Genomic DNA, 13,385 nt, shown 5'->3' with positions numbered 1-13,385 from the left:
TGTATGAAATAAGAACAGAAATTACCCTTTGTTTAAAAACAATGTTAGTGTTTGCAAATCATAGTGATATTTGCACTTGCAAGAACAGATTTTTAAAAAAATATAGATATTTTTAAAATCGTTTACAATTAGACCAAACTCATGCATATGAATCAACAGATTTTTTTAATGGCGTTAAGTTCTCTCTTTGTCTTTGTGGTCACTGAGAACCACGTTGCCCCGAGGTGAAAGGACAGACAAGCAAACAGTCCCCTGAGCCTCTGACAAGCCATCAAGCAGTGCATAAGGGTAGCGCGGGGTGGTTGTCCCTCCTCCCTTCTCTGTATGAATGAACACACCCAGTCTCTGCCAGTGATAAGTCACATGGGGAAAGTGTGTGTGTGTGCCTGTGTGTGTGTCTGTGTGTGTGTGTGTCTGTGTGTGTGTGGTGTGTCTGTGTGTGTGTGGTGTGTCTGTGTGTGTGTGTGTCTCTGTGTGTGTGTGTGTGTGTGTCTCTGTGTGTGTGTGTCTCTGTGTGTGTGTGTGTCTGTGTGTGTGTGTGTCTCTGTGTGTGTGTGTGTCTCTGTGTGTGTGTCTCTCTGTGTGTGTGTGTCTGTGTGTGTGTCTGTGTGTGTGTGTCTGTGTGTGTGTGTCCGTGTCTGTGTGTGTCTGTGTGTGTGTGTGTGTCTGTGTCTGTGTGTGTGTGTGTCTGTGTGTGTGTGTGTCTGTGTGTGTGTGTGTCTGTGTGTGTGTGGAATGGGCAGGTGGGGACAGGGCTTTGCGGTGGTTGGAGGTTACAGGTCATGCTGCTCCACGACTGTTATTAAGGAATGGAAGTCAGTCATGGTGCATTTCAAAGAGCACACTGTTCAGACCAAGCTCCCCAAACTGCCGGAGATAACCCATTGCAAATTTCCATCCAAAAGTCTGCCTTCTCTACTTCATTTCTAATCCCTAGAGTTGGTCGCTGGAAGCTAATAGCAATGCTGTTTCTGTGGGAAGTGTCCACCATATCCTAGAGATGCCATTTCTAACCATAATCTTCAAGGGAGAGCTGTTTACGATCAGTATGTTGTACTCTTCTGACTTAAACCTACAACGGAACGTTCAGACTCTTCCCGGGAACGTTACCTGAATGACGACTGTTCCCCATGAACGGATAACGTGACCGGTGGAGCCGGAGGTTGGATACACACGGATTGCCTGTTCCCCTGAGAATCTTTCCGGATGAGCTTTCCTGTGTTGGGATCGTAAATGCGGACTTCAGGTCCGGGCTGAGTCTTCGGGTGAATGGGAGTCGGATGAAACAGTGGTGTTTGCAAACCACCTTGGGCTTCAGGGAAACTGGCAGGGCTGTTGGTTCTGCAAAAAAGGCACAAAAATAAACATTTTTAACTGATAGCGGCCAATTTCCACAGCAGCCTGATTGATCGTTCAGTACGTGGAGCGGAGTTACTCACTGCCGTGCATACATACAGCACTTTTGACATAGGAAAGCATCCTAGGGAGCATCACATAACCATGATCAGATGAAGAAACGGGCACCAAGCCAAATAAGGAAATATTAGGAGAGGTGACCAAACATCTGGTCAAAAAACTGGGTTAAAGAAAGGTTTTATAAGACAGAGAGAGAGAGAGAGAGAGAGAGAGAGAGAGAGAGGCAGCGTTTACAGAGGGAATTCCAGGCTCTGGAGTTTGAGTGACTGAAGCCAATGATGAAATGCAGGGAAGGAGGTTGCACAAGAAGCTGTAATCTTAGGGACACAAAGTACAGGTGTGTGCGCATGGATTGCAGAGGTACGTAGGGGTGATACCACAAAGGGAATTAAACACGAGCATGGCTGTTTTAAGTTTGATATGTTGGGGGGACTGGGAGCCAATGTAGGTCAGTGAAACTTGATGCAAGTTAGGAAATGGGCAGCAGCTTTGGATAAGGTGAGGTATACAGAGGATGGGAGTTGGAACATTGGTCAGGGAAACATTGAAACACTTGGGTCTGGGGGTGACAAAGGCAGCAGCAGATGGGTTGAGGTGCAGTAGAGACAAGCCATGTTATGGAGGTGAAAGTAGGGGGACTTGATGAAGGAGAGGATATGGGTTGGCATGGGAATCTCAGCTCAGGATCAGATAGGACAATGGCTCAGGATGGAGGTGGAATCTGTGGAAATGGCAGGGGCAGTAGGTCTTCTTAATGTTTAAAAAGAGGAAACTGTGGCTTATCCAAGTCTGGATGTTGAAGAAGTTCCTGACAGCACAGAGCTAGTGAAAGGGTGAGAGAGCCAGTGGAGGAATAGATAGAGCAGCATACATGAGGGAGTTCTCCTTATGTGCCATTGGTCTACATGAAGACAAAGAGGGAGCCAATTATAGATCCTTGGTAGGGGACTCCAGCGGTATTTCTGAAAATATTATAGAGAATTCAAATGTATTTCGTGAAAAGCAATTCTTGTGTAATTTTCGCTCAAACAGTACTTCACAAACATGGTTTGCCAGTGATTGTCAAGACAAAGCGTTCTGTTATCAACATGGTCAACCTTTTGTCCTTTTCTTTTACGTTTTCACAGGGTGAAAATTTGTGACATTATCAGCTGGTCGTGGGATTATGCCCCACTCCAGGACTCACCGAGCTAATGTTTTGACGCAGTATTGAGAGGATGCTACATTGTCAAAAAGACACCATCCTGCAGGTCAGAAGTAAAACAGAGATCCTGCGTGCCTGCTCTGGTAGTTCAGGTAGACATTGAAAATCCCATTGTATAGTCAAAACAGAGCGTGTGGATCTCTGAACATATCTGCCCATGGCTCCAATTACTCAACTGAAGATAGAGTCGGTGACCTGGGCAAAAACTGCACTCATTCTGCAAAGTTACTGCTCAAAGTTTCATGCATATCGTTGATTATAAAACCCACTACAAACCAGTGCAATCAAGCAGTGCTTCAGAATGTAATTTTTCTTTCAAAAGAAAAATTTTTGCTTTAAAAAACATTCTAACATACTTAAGAGTGGTAATTTGACGCAGTTTTACTTAAAGAGCTGAAAATAGGTTTATTGCGAAAAAACACAACCAATTTTTGGTCACAATGTCAATCCACCACCTGTGAGTAACCCAATCTTAAATTACTGAAAATTACTTGGAAAAAAAGTATACAGAACCAATTGCTAGCTATATTGATGTAGTCAGTCCCTCAGTAAATTTAAAGAAAAGTTATAACCAAAAGGGTTTAAAACACGCCTATTAACGTTCTTGCGTCTTAAGAAAAGCTCCATTTTAAAAACCTCATCCAAGGCCCACAAGCAGACTGAAGGTAGCAGAAACTCACCATGCTGATTTTTTCCTTATTCTTTCAAGGGATGTGGGGGTCAATGGCTAGGCCAGCATTTATTGCCCATTCTTGAGAAGGTGGTGGTGAGCTGCCTTCTTGAACCGCTGCAGTCCACATGGAGCAGATACACACAAACAGTGTGGTTAGGAAGGATTTTGACCCAGCGACAGTTAAGGAACGGTAACAGAGTTCCGAGTCAGGATGGCGTGTGGCTTGGGGGGGGACTTGCAGGTGGTGGTGTTCCCACGCCTCTGCTGCTCTTGACCTTCTAGGTGGTAGAGGTCGCGGGTTTGGAACTTGCTAGCGAAGGTGGCTTGGCAAGTTGCTGTCGTGCATCTTGTAGATGGTACCCACTGTGCGTCGGTGGTGGGGGGGGAGTGGATGTTGAAGGTGGTGGATGGGGTGCTGAACAAGTGGGCTGCTTTGTCCCGGATGGTGTCAAGTTTCTTGAGTGTTGTTGGAGCTGCCACACACTCCTGACTTGTGATTAATGTGATCGGGGGGGGGAGGGGAGCATGGCCTGTTTTGTGAGCGGTGCTGCTTCTAGCACGTGCTTTTTAAACAAGCTCCGGAGATTGGGAAACTCCCATTTGTGCTGGACATAATTTGCACTCAAAAGGTCACAATCTTCTGCAACGGTTTTGGCAAATTGTGCTGAAAAGAACAGGCCAATGAGTCTCCAGGTGGGGGTCATCACCGGTAACCTCAAGGTTATACGCTTCCGCATAACCACAATAACTCCTGCACCATCAGCCTTCTGAGTGCGTTAGTTGTGTCGGAGATTGAGGGAAGCAGTGCTCAAAATGCAACTGATGACGCAAAGAGTTGCTCACCAGGTTATCCAGATGATGAAAGGCATATTTTAGTTATTAACGAGGACCTGCAACATTTCAGTCCTCTCCTTTAGAGATCTTTGACACGGTGTCAAAGAAATTGGGGTCATTAGTATCAAGAGGTGTTACTTGCAGGCCCCAGCAACAAGTCTTTCAACTGCCAAAGCATATGAAGTGCAACACAGTAATAAGGTGTTTAAGGTGACATAACTGAAGTACATAGAATAGTACATACACCTTGGCTTTTTCCTATATTTTAACCATTTTTTCACATGCAATAGACATGTATTGGCTATGATTGTTCAGTTGCTGGGAAAGATTGTTAGAAGCTATATTCTGGATAAAAATAAAACATTCCAAATAACTTCATTGTTCAAAGGCGTGAGGTCAACTTCTATATATCACTGATGACACCCAGCTCCCCCTCCCCACCGCTTCTGTATTGTCAGACGGTTTGTCCAACATTCAGCCTTGGATGAGCCACTATTTGCTCCAGTTGTGCGGTAGCTGTGGGTAGCGCGCTGCCTCTCAGTCACAAGGTTCTGGGTTCAAGTCCCACTCCAGGGGGTGGGCACAGAAATTAAGGCTGACGCTCCAGTGCAGTACCGAGGGAGCGCTGCACTGTTGGGAGGTGCATTCGGATGAGATGTTAAACCGAGGTCCCATCTGCCTACTCAGGTGAAAGGTTTAAGAGATCCCACAGCACTATTTCAAAGGATAGCAGTGGGAGGTTATCCATGGCCAATATTTAATCCCTCAATTAACATCACTAAAACAGATTATCTAGTCATCATCACATTACTGAATGTGGGAGCTTGCTGTGTGCATACTGGCTACCCGATTTCCTACATTACAACAGTGACTACACTTCAAAAGTATTTCATTGGCTGTAAAGCACTTTGAGACATTCAGGGGTCATGAAAAACACTATATAAATGCCAAATATAAATAAGTAAGTTTTTCTTTTTTTTTCTTTAAACATTGGGAATATGGCAGTCATTATCTTCAGCCCTTGCCTCCAACCCTATAGCTTGGACACCACCCTTTCTGGCCTTCAGCTCAGGTTGATCCAGATTATTCACATTATAGGCAGTTTATTCAACTCCAATGAAGTATCCTATGTCATACCCTCAGAAAGTCTGCCTACTTCCACCTCTGACCCTGTTTCAGCCCATCCGCCAATCATCTTTGTGTTAGCCTTCCAATGATCTCCTAGCCATCCTATCGACCTCTACCCTTTGCACAAGTCAAATCACCCAAAACTAGGCTGCCCATATCCTATCACGGACTAAGTCGCACTCACCAATCACCCACCACCTTGTTGAACTGGACCGATTATCAGTCCCCCAACGCCTCAAATTTAAAATTCTCAGCTGCGCATTCAAATCTTTTCAGGGCCCTGCTCCTCCCCATCTCTGTAACCTTATGCAGCCTAAAAACCTCTGGGGAATTTACATTCCTCCAACTTTGGCATCTTGTGCACAGCTGACCTCCTTCACCCAACCATTGTTGGCCTCCCCCCTCCCCCAAGCTAGAATTCCATCTCTAATCCCCTGCGCTTCTCCATCTTCCTCTCTTCCTTTAAGACCCAACTCTTTGACCAAGCTTTCGGTTTGCCAATTATCGTCTCCTTTGGCTCAGCGTCCAATGGTGCCTGACAGTGCCTATATGAAGCACTTTGGAATGTTTTTCTACATTCAAAAGCACTTACGTAAAAGCAAGTTGTTGTTGTTGTTTACCTTTGCGTTTTGACGTAGTCTTCTTTCAACGGGAATAACTTTTCATCAACTCTTTCCCATCGTTCTAGAGAGCTCCATAACCAGTCTGGATTTACCACGTGGAGATGTTTACACGCTTGCGCTTGCCGAACTTTTTCTGTCCCTGCAATGATAAGAAAGACTTTCTGTTACCAAACTGTGCTCAAATGTAAACGACCAATACAGATATACCAATCACCATGCATCCCTTCATATCACTGTCCATCGCTTGCCACAGCTGCAAGAAGTGATACCCTCGTGACTTCACCAGACAGACCTGCCAAAAGAAATGTCTTGGTCTACATATAGTATATCAATCTGGGTTCACGTCCCACTCCAGGAGTTGGGCCTAGAGCTGCATGTAATCAACAATCTTTAAGATAGGCAAATTGAAGCGACAGTTTTCTTTCTACTTTTTCTTGTTCTTTTTAGCCTTTGTTTTGAATGGTGCATAGGAACAGAGGAGCAGGCGTAGGCCATTCAGCCCATCGAGCCTGCTCCGCCATTCAATACGATCGATCATGAGCTGACCATCCACTTCAATGCCTTTTTTCCACACTATCCCCATATTCCTTCTCTCATTGGTATTTAGAAATCTGTCGACCTCTGCTTTATTTCTTCTTCTGTTTTCAACATTCTTCATCCGTTCGTTCACAAAGTTCACTTTTTTCTGTCCTTTTGGAGGATTTTCTTTCAATGTTTTGATTTTGTACCTTCACCACGTCTCTCCCCACAAAACAGGCCCATCCACCCACCAAGGTTCAAGAACCCATCAAAAGTACCGTATTTGCTGGACCATAAGATAGACCCTGGACCACATGAAGCAGCAGGATTTTAAAATAAAATATGTAGGAAAAAATTATTTTATTCCATGTAGAGTACGCAATATTTACATTTATCATTACGGAACAAAAATACCCAATGTAGCACCCCAAAACAATAATGCAACATGAAGTTTTAATCATCGTAGGATCCTAAAACGTCCTCAACGCTGCTATTGTTATGACCGGGATGGGAGGAGTGGGCGAATTATCAAGCCCCACTACTCCGCAGGCCATACCATTAATTTAAATGTTTAATTTTCTCACCGAAATGGCCAATTGTGTACCTATGTCTCCAGTACCCAGAAGAAAAGAGACTCTGACCAGGGTTCTTTCAAAAGCTCAGAATGATTAATTTATTTTTAAACAAAACTTCTTTTAACAAGTTGCCAGTACTGGTTAACACACAGCTATAATCGGGAAGTATGACTATTTATCTCTTCTTAAAGAATTCCCCGGGCGCGCACACAGACAGAGGACAAATAGACAAGAGTCTCTCTGCAGAAATGGGTTTTGGAAGATGGGCGTTAATAAATAAAGAATAAAGTCTGCAGGGTCTCGAGTTCTCTCCTGTGCTGGTCCTGGTCGATGCCTGGAAGTTCTCACCACTGGTCTCAGCTTTACAGGTCCAATTGCAGACTGGTTTCACTCAGATGAGGGTTCTCTGACTGCAGGTTGATGGCCCTACACCATTTTTGGCAAGGGTGGAGAGAGGGAGTCAGTCAAGGTAGCCTTCCTTTCCCAGCTCGTTCTCCAACCAGACTGCCTTCAAAACAAGCAGGTTCACAGCTTCAGCTTTTTTCCGCTCCCCCGTACTGTAGCTGCCTTTTGTCTTCCAGCTTTTCATTAAGTAAAGCGTTTTGCAGTTCAAACAAACAAACAACTCCTTCTCAAGCACCACATAGGTCGGGTGGTTGCTTGGAAGAGGCCTGCTCGTTGACAGCTCCAAGGTGAACTTTTGACTTTCTTTTCCAAAAAAAGAAAATCCCAGGTTAGCATCCAGGTCATGCCGTGTCCTTCCATTTTGTAAAAGAAAACATCAGCCCTTAGAGATATGATTCTAACAGCTATCACCACGGGGTTCACGCCAGACTTTTACCAAAAGACAACAAACTAGTCACCGTGTGTAACTCTGAAACACATGCCAATGATCTGTACGACAAGAATAACTTTCAGACTATAACACTTTTTCCAGAAAATAAGTGCATTTTAATGGTCCAACAAATACAGTAAGCGGAATGAACAGAACAAAATAAAGTGATAGGCAAACTTGGACAATCCTCACAACAATTAGGAGTTGGGATAATGTAGGCCACTCACATCCTCCCCCTCCCCCCTCCATGATCATAAAGTGACTACCGACAGGTCTGTTTTATGAGACAGGATTAATCCGATTAGTTAGCTACTCTGTAAAAATCAATATTACTTAATATAATGTTACACGGGAAAACAAACATTATTTAAACATTCACAAGTAAATCAACCAAGTAAAAGTGCACAATAATTCTGCTAATTTATCATTTAAAAAATTGTTTTAACACTGATCTTTCAGCCTTGGGGCCTGAGTTCAAATCCGTCCCAGATTAAGGGTCTCCTCAGTATGCTTTCTGCAAGGGTCCTATGTGTAGTGAGGGTGTATAATTCTGTGTAGTGAGGGTGTATAATTCTGTGTAGTGAGGTTATGTAATGCTGTGTAGTGAGTATGTATAATTCTGTGTAGTGAGTGTGTATAATTCTGTGTAGTGAGGGTGTATAATTCTGTGCAGTGAGTCTGTATAATTCTGTGTAGTGAGGTTATGTAATGCTGTGTAATGAGTATGTATAATTCTGTGTAGTGAGTGTGTATAATTCTGTGTAGTGAGGGTGTATAATTCTGTGCAGTGAGTCTGTATAATTCTGTGTAGTGAGTCTGTATAATTCTGTGTAGTGAGGGTGTATAATTCTGTGTAGTGAGTCTGTATAATTCTGTGTAGTGAGGGTGTATAATTCGGTGTAGTGAGTGTGTATAATTCTGTGTAGTGAGGGTGTATAATTCGGTTTAGTGAGTCTGTATAATTCTGTGTAGTGAGGGTGTATAATTCGGTGTAGTGAGTGTGTATAATTCTGTGTAGTGAGTGTGTATAATTCTGTGTAGTGAGGGTGTATAATTCTGTGTAGTGAGGGTGTATAATTCTGTGTAGTGAGGGTGTATAATTCTGTGTAGTGAGGGTGTATAATTCTGTGTAGTGAAGGTGTATAATTCTGTGTAGTGAGGGTGTATAATTCTGTGTAGTGAGGGTGTATAATTCTGTGTAGTGAGGGTGTATAATTCTGTGTAGTGAGGGTGTATAATTCAGTGCAGTGAGGGTGTATAATTCTGTGTAGTGAGTCTGTATAATTCTGTGTAGTGAGATTATGTAATTCTGTGTAGTGAGGGTGTATAATTCTGTGTAGTGAGGGTGTATAATTCTGTGTAGTGAGTCTGTATAATTCGGTGTAGTGAGTCTGTATAATTCAGTCCTGATCCTAGTGCACTTATGCCTACATGAAAAACTCGCTAATTTGACACTAACTGACCATCTCACTCAGCAAAAAGACAGGACAGCTGGAGTGAAGGACGGGAAAGCGGTCACCTTGAGGTTAGGTATGTTTAAAAAAAAAAGGAGTGTAATTCTGTCCTGCAACTGTCTGAGACTGAACCAGATTGTTCGCAACCTTGGTGTTGTATTTGACCCCGAGATGAACTTCCACTCCATCACTAAGACTGCCTAACTCCATCTCCATAACATCATCAAGCTCTGGCCCTGCCTTAGTTCACCTGCTGCTAAAACCCTCGACCAGGCCTTGGTTACCTCTGGACTTGATTATTGCAATGCCCTCCTGGCCAGCCTCCCATCTCCCACCCTCCATAAACGTGAACGCATCCAAAAACTCTGCTCCCCACATCCTAAGCCACGCCAAGTCCCGTTCAGCCATCAACCCTAAGCTCTCCGACTTGCGCTGGCTCCTGGTTAAGCAACGCTTCAAACTTTAAAATTCTCAATCGCGTTTTCAAATCCCTCCATGGCCACACTTCCTCCCTAATTTTGTAATCTCTTCCAGCCCTACAACCCTTTGAGATATCTCACTCTTGCAATAAATACTCTCCTCTTGAGCACCCCTGATTTCATTCGCTTCGTTATTGGCAGCCAAAGGTTCAGTTGCCAAGGCCTTATGTCTGGAACTCCCTCTCCTAAGCCTCTTCACCTCCCTCCGTGCCTTTAGGGCACTCCTTAAATTCTACCTCTTTTTGACCAAGCTGTCCAAATATCTCATGTGGTTTGGTGTCGGGTTTTGTCTGATCATGCCCCTGTAAAGTGTTTTGGCACGATAGAGATATATGTTAAAGGCGCTATGTAAATGCATTCTGCTGTTTTTGCACAGCTGATGTCTGAAACAGGAAAAGCTGCGACCCCGAACATTGATATCCCTCCACTAAATAAGCACAAGGTTTAATGCATCAGCTGCTACTGTGGTGTAACACAGCGCGCATATAAAAATGAAAAAAAGCTGGACCTGCAAACCAGGTCACTCAGGACCCGAGAGAAAGTTAGGCTAACATTTTAATTCAACGGCTTCAAATTCAGTCAGCCAATCCCGATGAAGGGTCTTGTCAATAACATTAACCCTTTCAGATTTTAAAATGACAGTTGCCCATTTCCCAAAATAATTTGCTCTTATTTTACCACTCACCAGTTACGCCATTCGAACGAGTTCAGCTTTTGAAACCTGATTAAATTATGTAGCATTTATAGAATGTTAGGGATAAGCGTCAATTCCATTGTAAAAATTTAACTGTTGGCGTTTTTAATGCTCTGCTCCTGTAATGTTTTATCCGAGCGGGAGAGGTCATTTCGTCCCTCCAGCCTGTTCCACCATTAAATGAAATCAGGGTTGTTCTGTGACCTAACTCCATATCCCAGTAATAGCTTTGGTTAATAGAAATCTATCAATCATAGATTTAAAATTAACAACTGACTCAGCATCAACTGCTAATTGTAGAAGGCAATTCCAAACATCTACCCACCCTTTGAGTGTAGAAGTGTTTCCTACCTCCGCAACTTTGAGATTTGACTCTAACTTTTAGGCTGCCCCCTAGTTCAAGACGCCCAAACCAAGCTACATTGCTCATCTTCAACAAAACCATGACGTGATCAGTTCATTGACTTGTTCATTGACGCAGTTCAACATGCTGACCACGAGCCCGAGAATCCTTCCACCACTTTCCCAGTGCTCCCACATTGGAAAAAAAAGTGTGCGCGGAGACGCACTAGGAATAAGATCAATTCATCAGATCTCCAACGAAAGGTCATCGACCTGAAATATTAGCTCTATTTCTCTCGCCGCAGACGCTGCCTGACCCTGTTGAGAATTTCCACCATTTTCAGATTTTATTTTTAATTTCAGGTCTCCAGCAGCCCAAGTATTTTCTTTTTGCCGTCAGATTTCTCCTTCTGCAAGGCAGCCCGTGGTCTTTCTCAGCTTCTCCAACCACCGTCTCCCCACGAACACAAGCTAAGTCACTCCGAATATTCTCCTCCGTCTCGCACACGATGCGGCTTTACATTCTAATATCACCCAATGGGTCAAAATCCCAGAACTCCCTCCCTAACAGGGTAGTACCTACACCTCATGGACTGCAGCGGTTCAAAGAAGGGCAGCTCACCACCAACCTTCTCGGGGGCAATTAGGAAGGGGCGATTAAATGCTGGCCTAGCCAGCGACGCCCACACCCTGCGAAAGAATAAACAAAAAAATCTGCATCTTTCTACTCCCAGGCCACGGCCAAGAGAGTGGCAAATGGGAGGAGGTCTAAATACTGGGTCGTTTAGAATGTTGTGGGAGGCTGTGGTGGGAGCTGCACTTGTCTAACAGATAGGCTTGACCCGAAACATGCTGACTTGTCCATGTAAAATGTGTATTAAAAAAATATCAATTCTGCATTATATATGGCAGAAAGTGCTTGCTATCCTCAAAATCAAAAGAGTTTCTGTCATGCTCCCATTGAAAATATATTTCGATGTAACAGGAACCAAGTGAGATTAGCACTTCCACTGAATCTAGGAAGCGACTGAAAAGATAATTGGTGTTTAGGCTAAGGGGCAGCAACATCTTTAACGTAGGAGTCCTTTTCTATGAAAGATTCTCTGCAGGAGAGTCAACAGCAGGAAAGGAGGTTGAATGTTCTGTTAGCCGCCACAGGACAGGATAAGGTTGAATCTCGGGATTCTGTTATTGCACATTCTGCAGTTCCTTTCAACCAGAAATCACCATTACTGACACGACAAAAAATATTTTCTGCAACTCAAAAGTTGCCAGCATTTTTTTGCATCAAATCAATTTTGTCAAGCGATTTTGATGCAGAAAATCAACTTAAATTGAAATTCATGCAAACGTCAGCCCATAAATCTAACAAGGTCAAAGTACAAATGTCCTAACTTGCAGCATAAAAATCCAGTTTTTGTCATTGAGCTATGCGTAGTGTTGGGGGGGAAAAGGGGTCCTTAGGTGTTCAATAAAATGGCTTGCCTACATTATTGCTTCTTGCTACTTAGAATATACGGCACAGAGGTGGACCATTTGGCCCAACTACTGTGGTAGTGTTTATGCCCTACACAAGTCTCCTGCCATTCCATCTCCTGCCTCTCAGCATATCTTTCTATCCCCTTTTCTCTCATGTACTCATCTAGTTTCCTTTTGAACGCATCAAGACTATTTGCCGCAACTACTTCCTGCGGTAACGAGTGCCGTATTCTAACCACTCTCCAATTGAAGAAATTTCCCTACAAGGTTTACTGGAAGCAATCTTGTATTTTTAGCACCAAGATGCTGCATGCATACCTCCATCCTGAAATAATTCTAAATGTTTTCATCAAGGTTGATATTAACTTGAAGCGAACTGTGACTTTGATAGGAGCTGTTTCCATAGTGTGGCAGGAGCGAAAACCTGATTGGAAGGATTCAAACACTGAGTTTTGACATAATTCATCTCTCATCATGTCACCTCTCCTCAAAAAAAAAAATCAATCCTGGGCATCCTTGCAAACTAATGCCCCCACCTCCAACCCCCCATTCCTCTCCAAAGACCTTGAAAGTGTTGTCACCTTGCAAATCGCTGCCCCATATTTCGCAGGACTCCGCGTTTGAATCCCTCCAATCAGATTTTCACGCCTGACACAGTGTTGAAACAACTCCTACCGAAGTCAAAAATGAAATCCTATGTGACCCATGACAAAAGTAAACTATCCCCTCCTCATCCTTCTCGACCTGTCTGCAGCCTTTGACAAGGCTGACCATCCCATCCTCCTCCCACGCCTCTCTGCTGCCGTCCAGCTAAGTGGGACTGCACTCACCTGGTCCCATTCTTACCTGTCTAGTCCTAGCTAGAGAAACACGAGCAATGCCTTCTCTTTCTGCTCCTGCACCATTACTTCTGGTGTCCCTCAAGAAGCTACCCTCGCCCCACCCCCCCACCTATTTCTCATATACATGCTGTCCCTCAGCAACGTCATCCAAAAGCTTAAGTTTCCACAAGGACGTTGAGGACCCCCAGCTCTACCTCACAGACACCTCTCTTGACTCCTCCACTAACACTAAATTATCAGACTGCTCACCTGACATCCAGTATGGGATGAGCAGAAATTTCCACCAAT

The 13,385-nt window shown here is 43.8% G+C and overlaps 1 protein-coding gene across 3 annotated transcripts in view; it reads right to left on the bottom strand.

The window, feature by feature from the left end:
* ctdp1 (CTD (carboxy-terminal domain, RNA polymerase II, polypeptide A) phosphatase, subunit 1) overlaps positions 1-13,385 on the bottom strand; it is a 285,110-nt gene that overhangs the window by 174,563 nt on the left and 97,162 nt on the right. For all 3 annotated transcript variants that reach the window (XM_078539924.1, XM_078539925.1, XM_078539926.1), the window contains exons 9-10: positions 5,876-6,017; positions 1,111-1,341 (exon numbers count right to left, since the gene is read on the bottom strand). In XM_078539924.1, coding sequence (XP_078396050.1) covers positions 1,111-1,341; positions 5,876-6,017 — 373 coding nt within the window. The remainder of the gene's footprint in view (positions 1-1,110; positions 1,342-5,875; positions 6,018-13,385) is intronic.

Source organism: Cetorhinus maximus, chromosome 4 (assembly GCF_964194155.1).
Source record: "Cetorhinus maximus chromosome 4, sCetMax3.hap1.1, whole genome shotgun sequence".
Taxonomy (NCBI): domain Eukaryota; kingdom Metazoa; phylum Chordata; class Chondrichthyes; order Lamniformes; family Cetorhinidae; genus Cetorhinus; species Cetorhinus maximus.
This window is presented reverse-complemented; position numbering and strand designations above follow the sequence as displayed.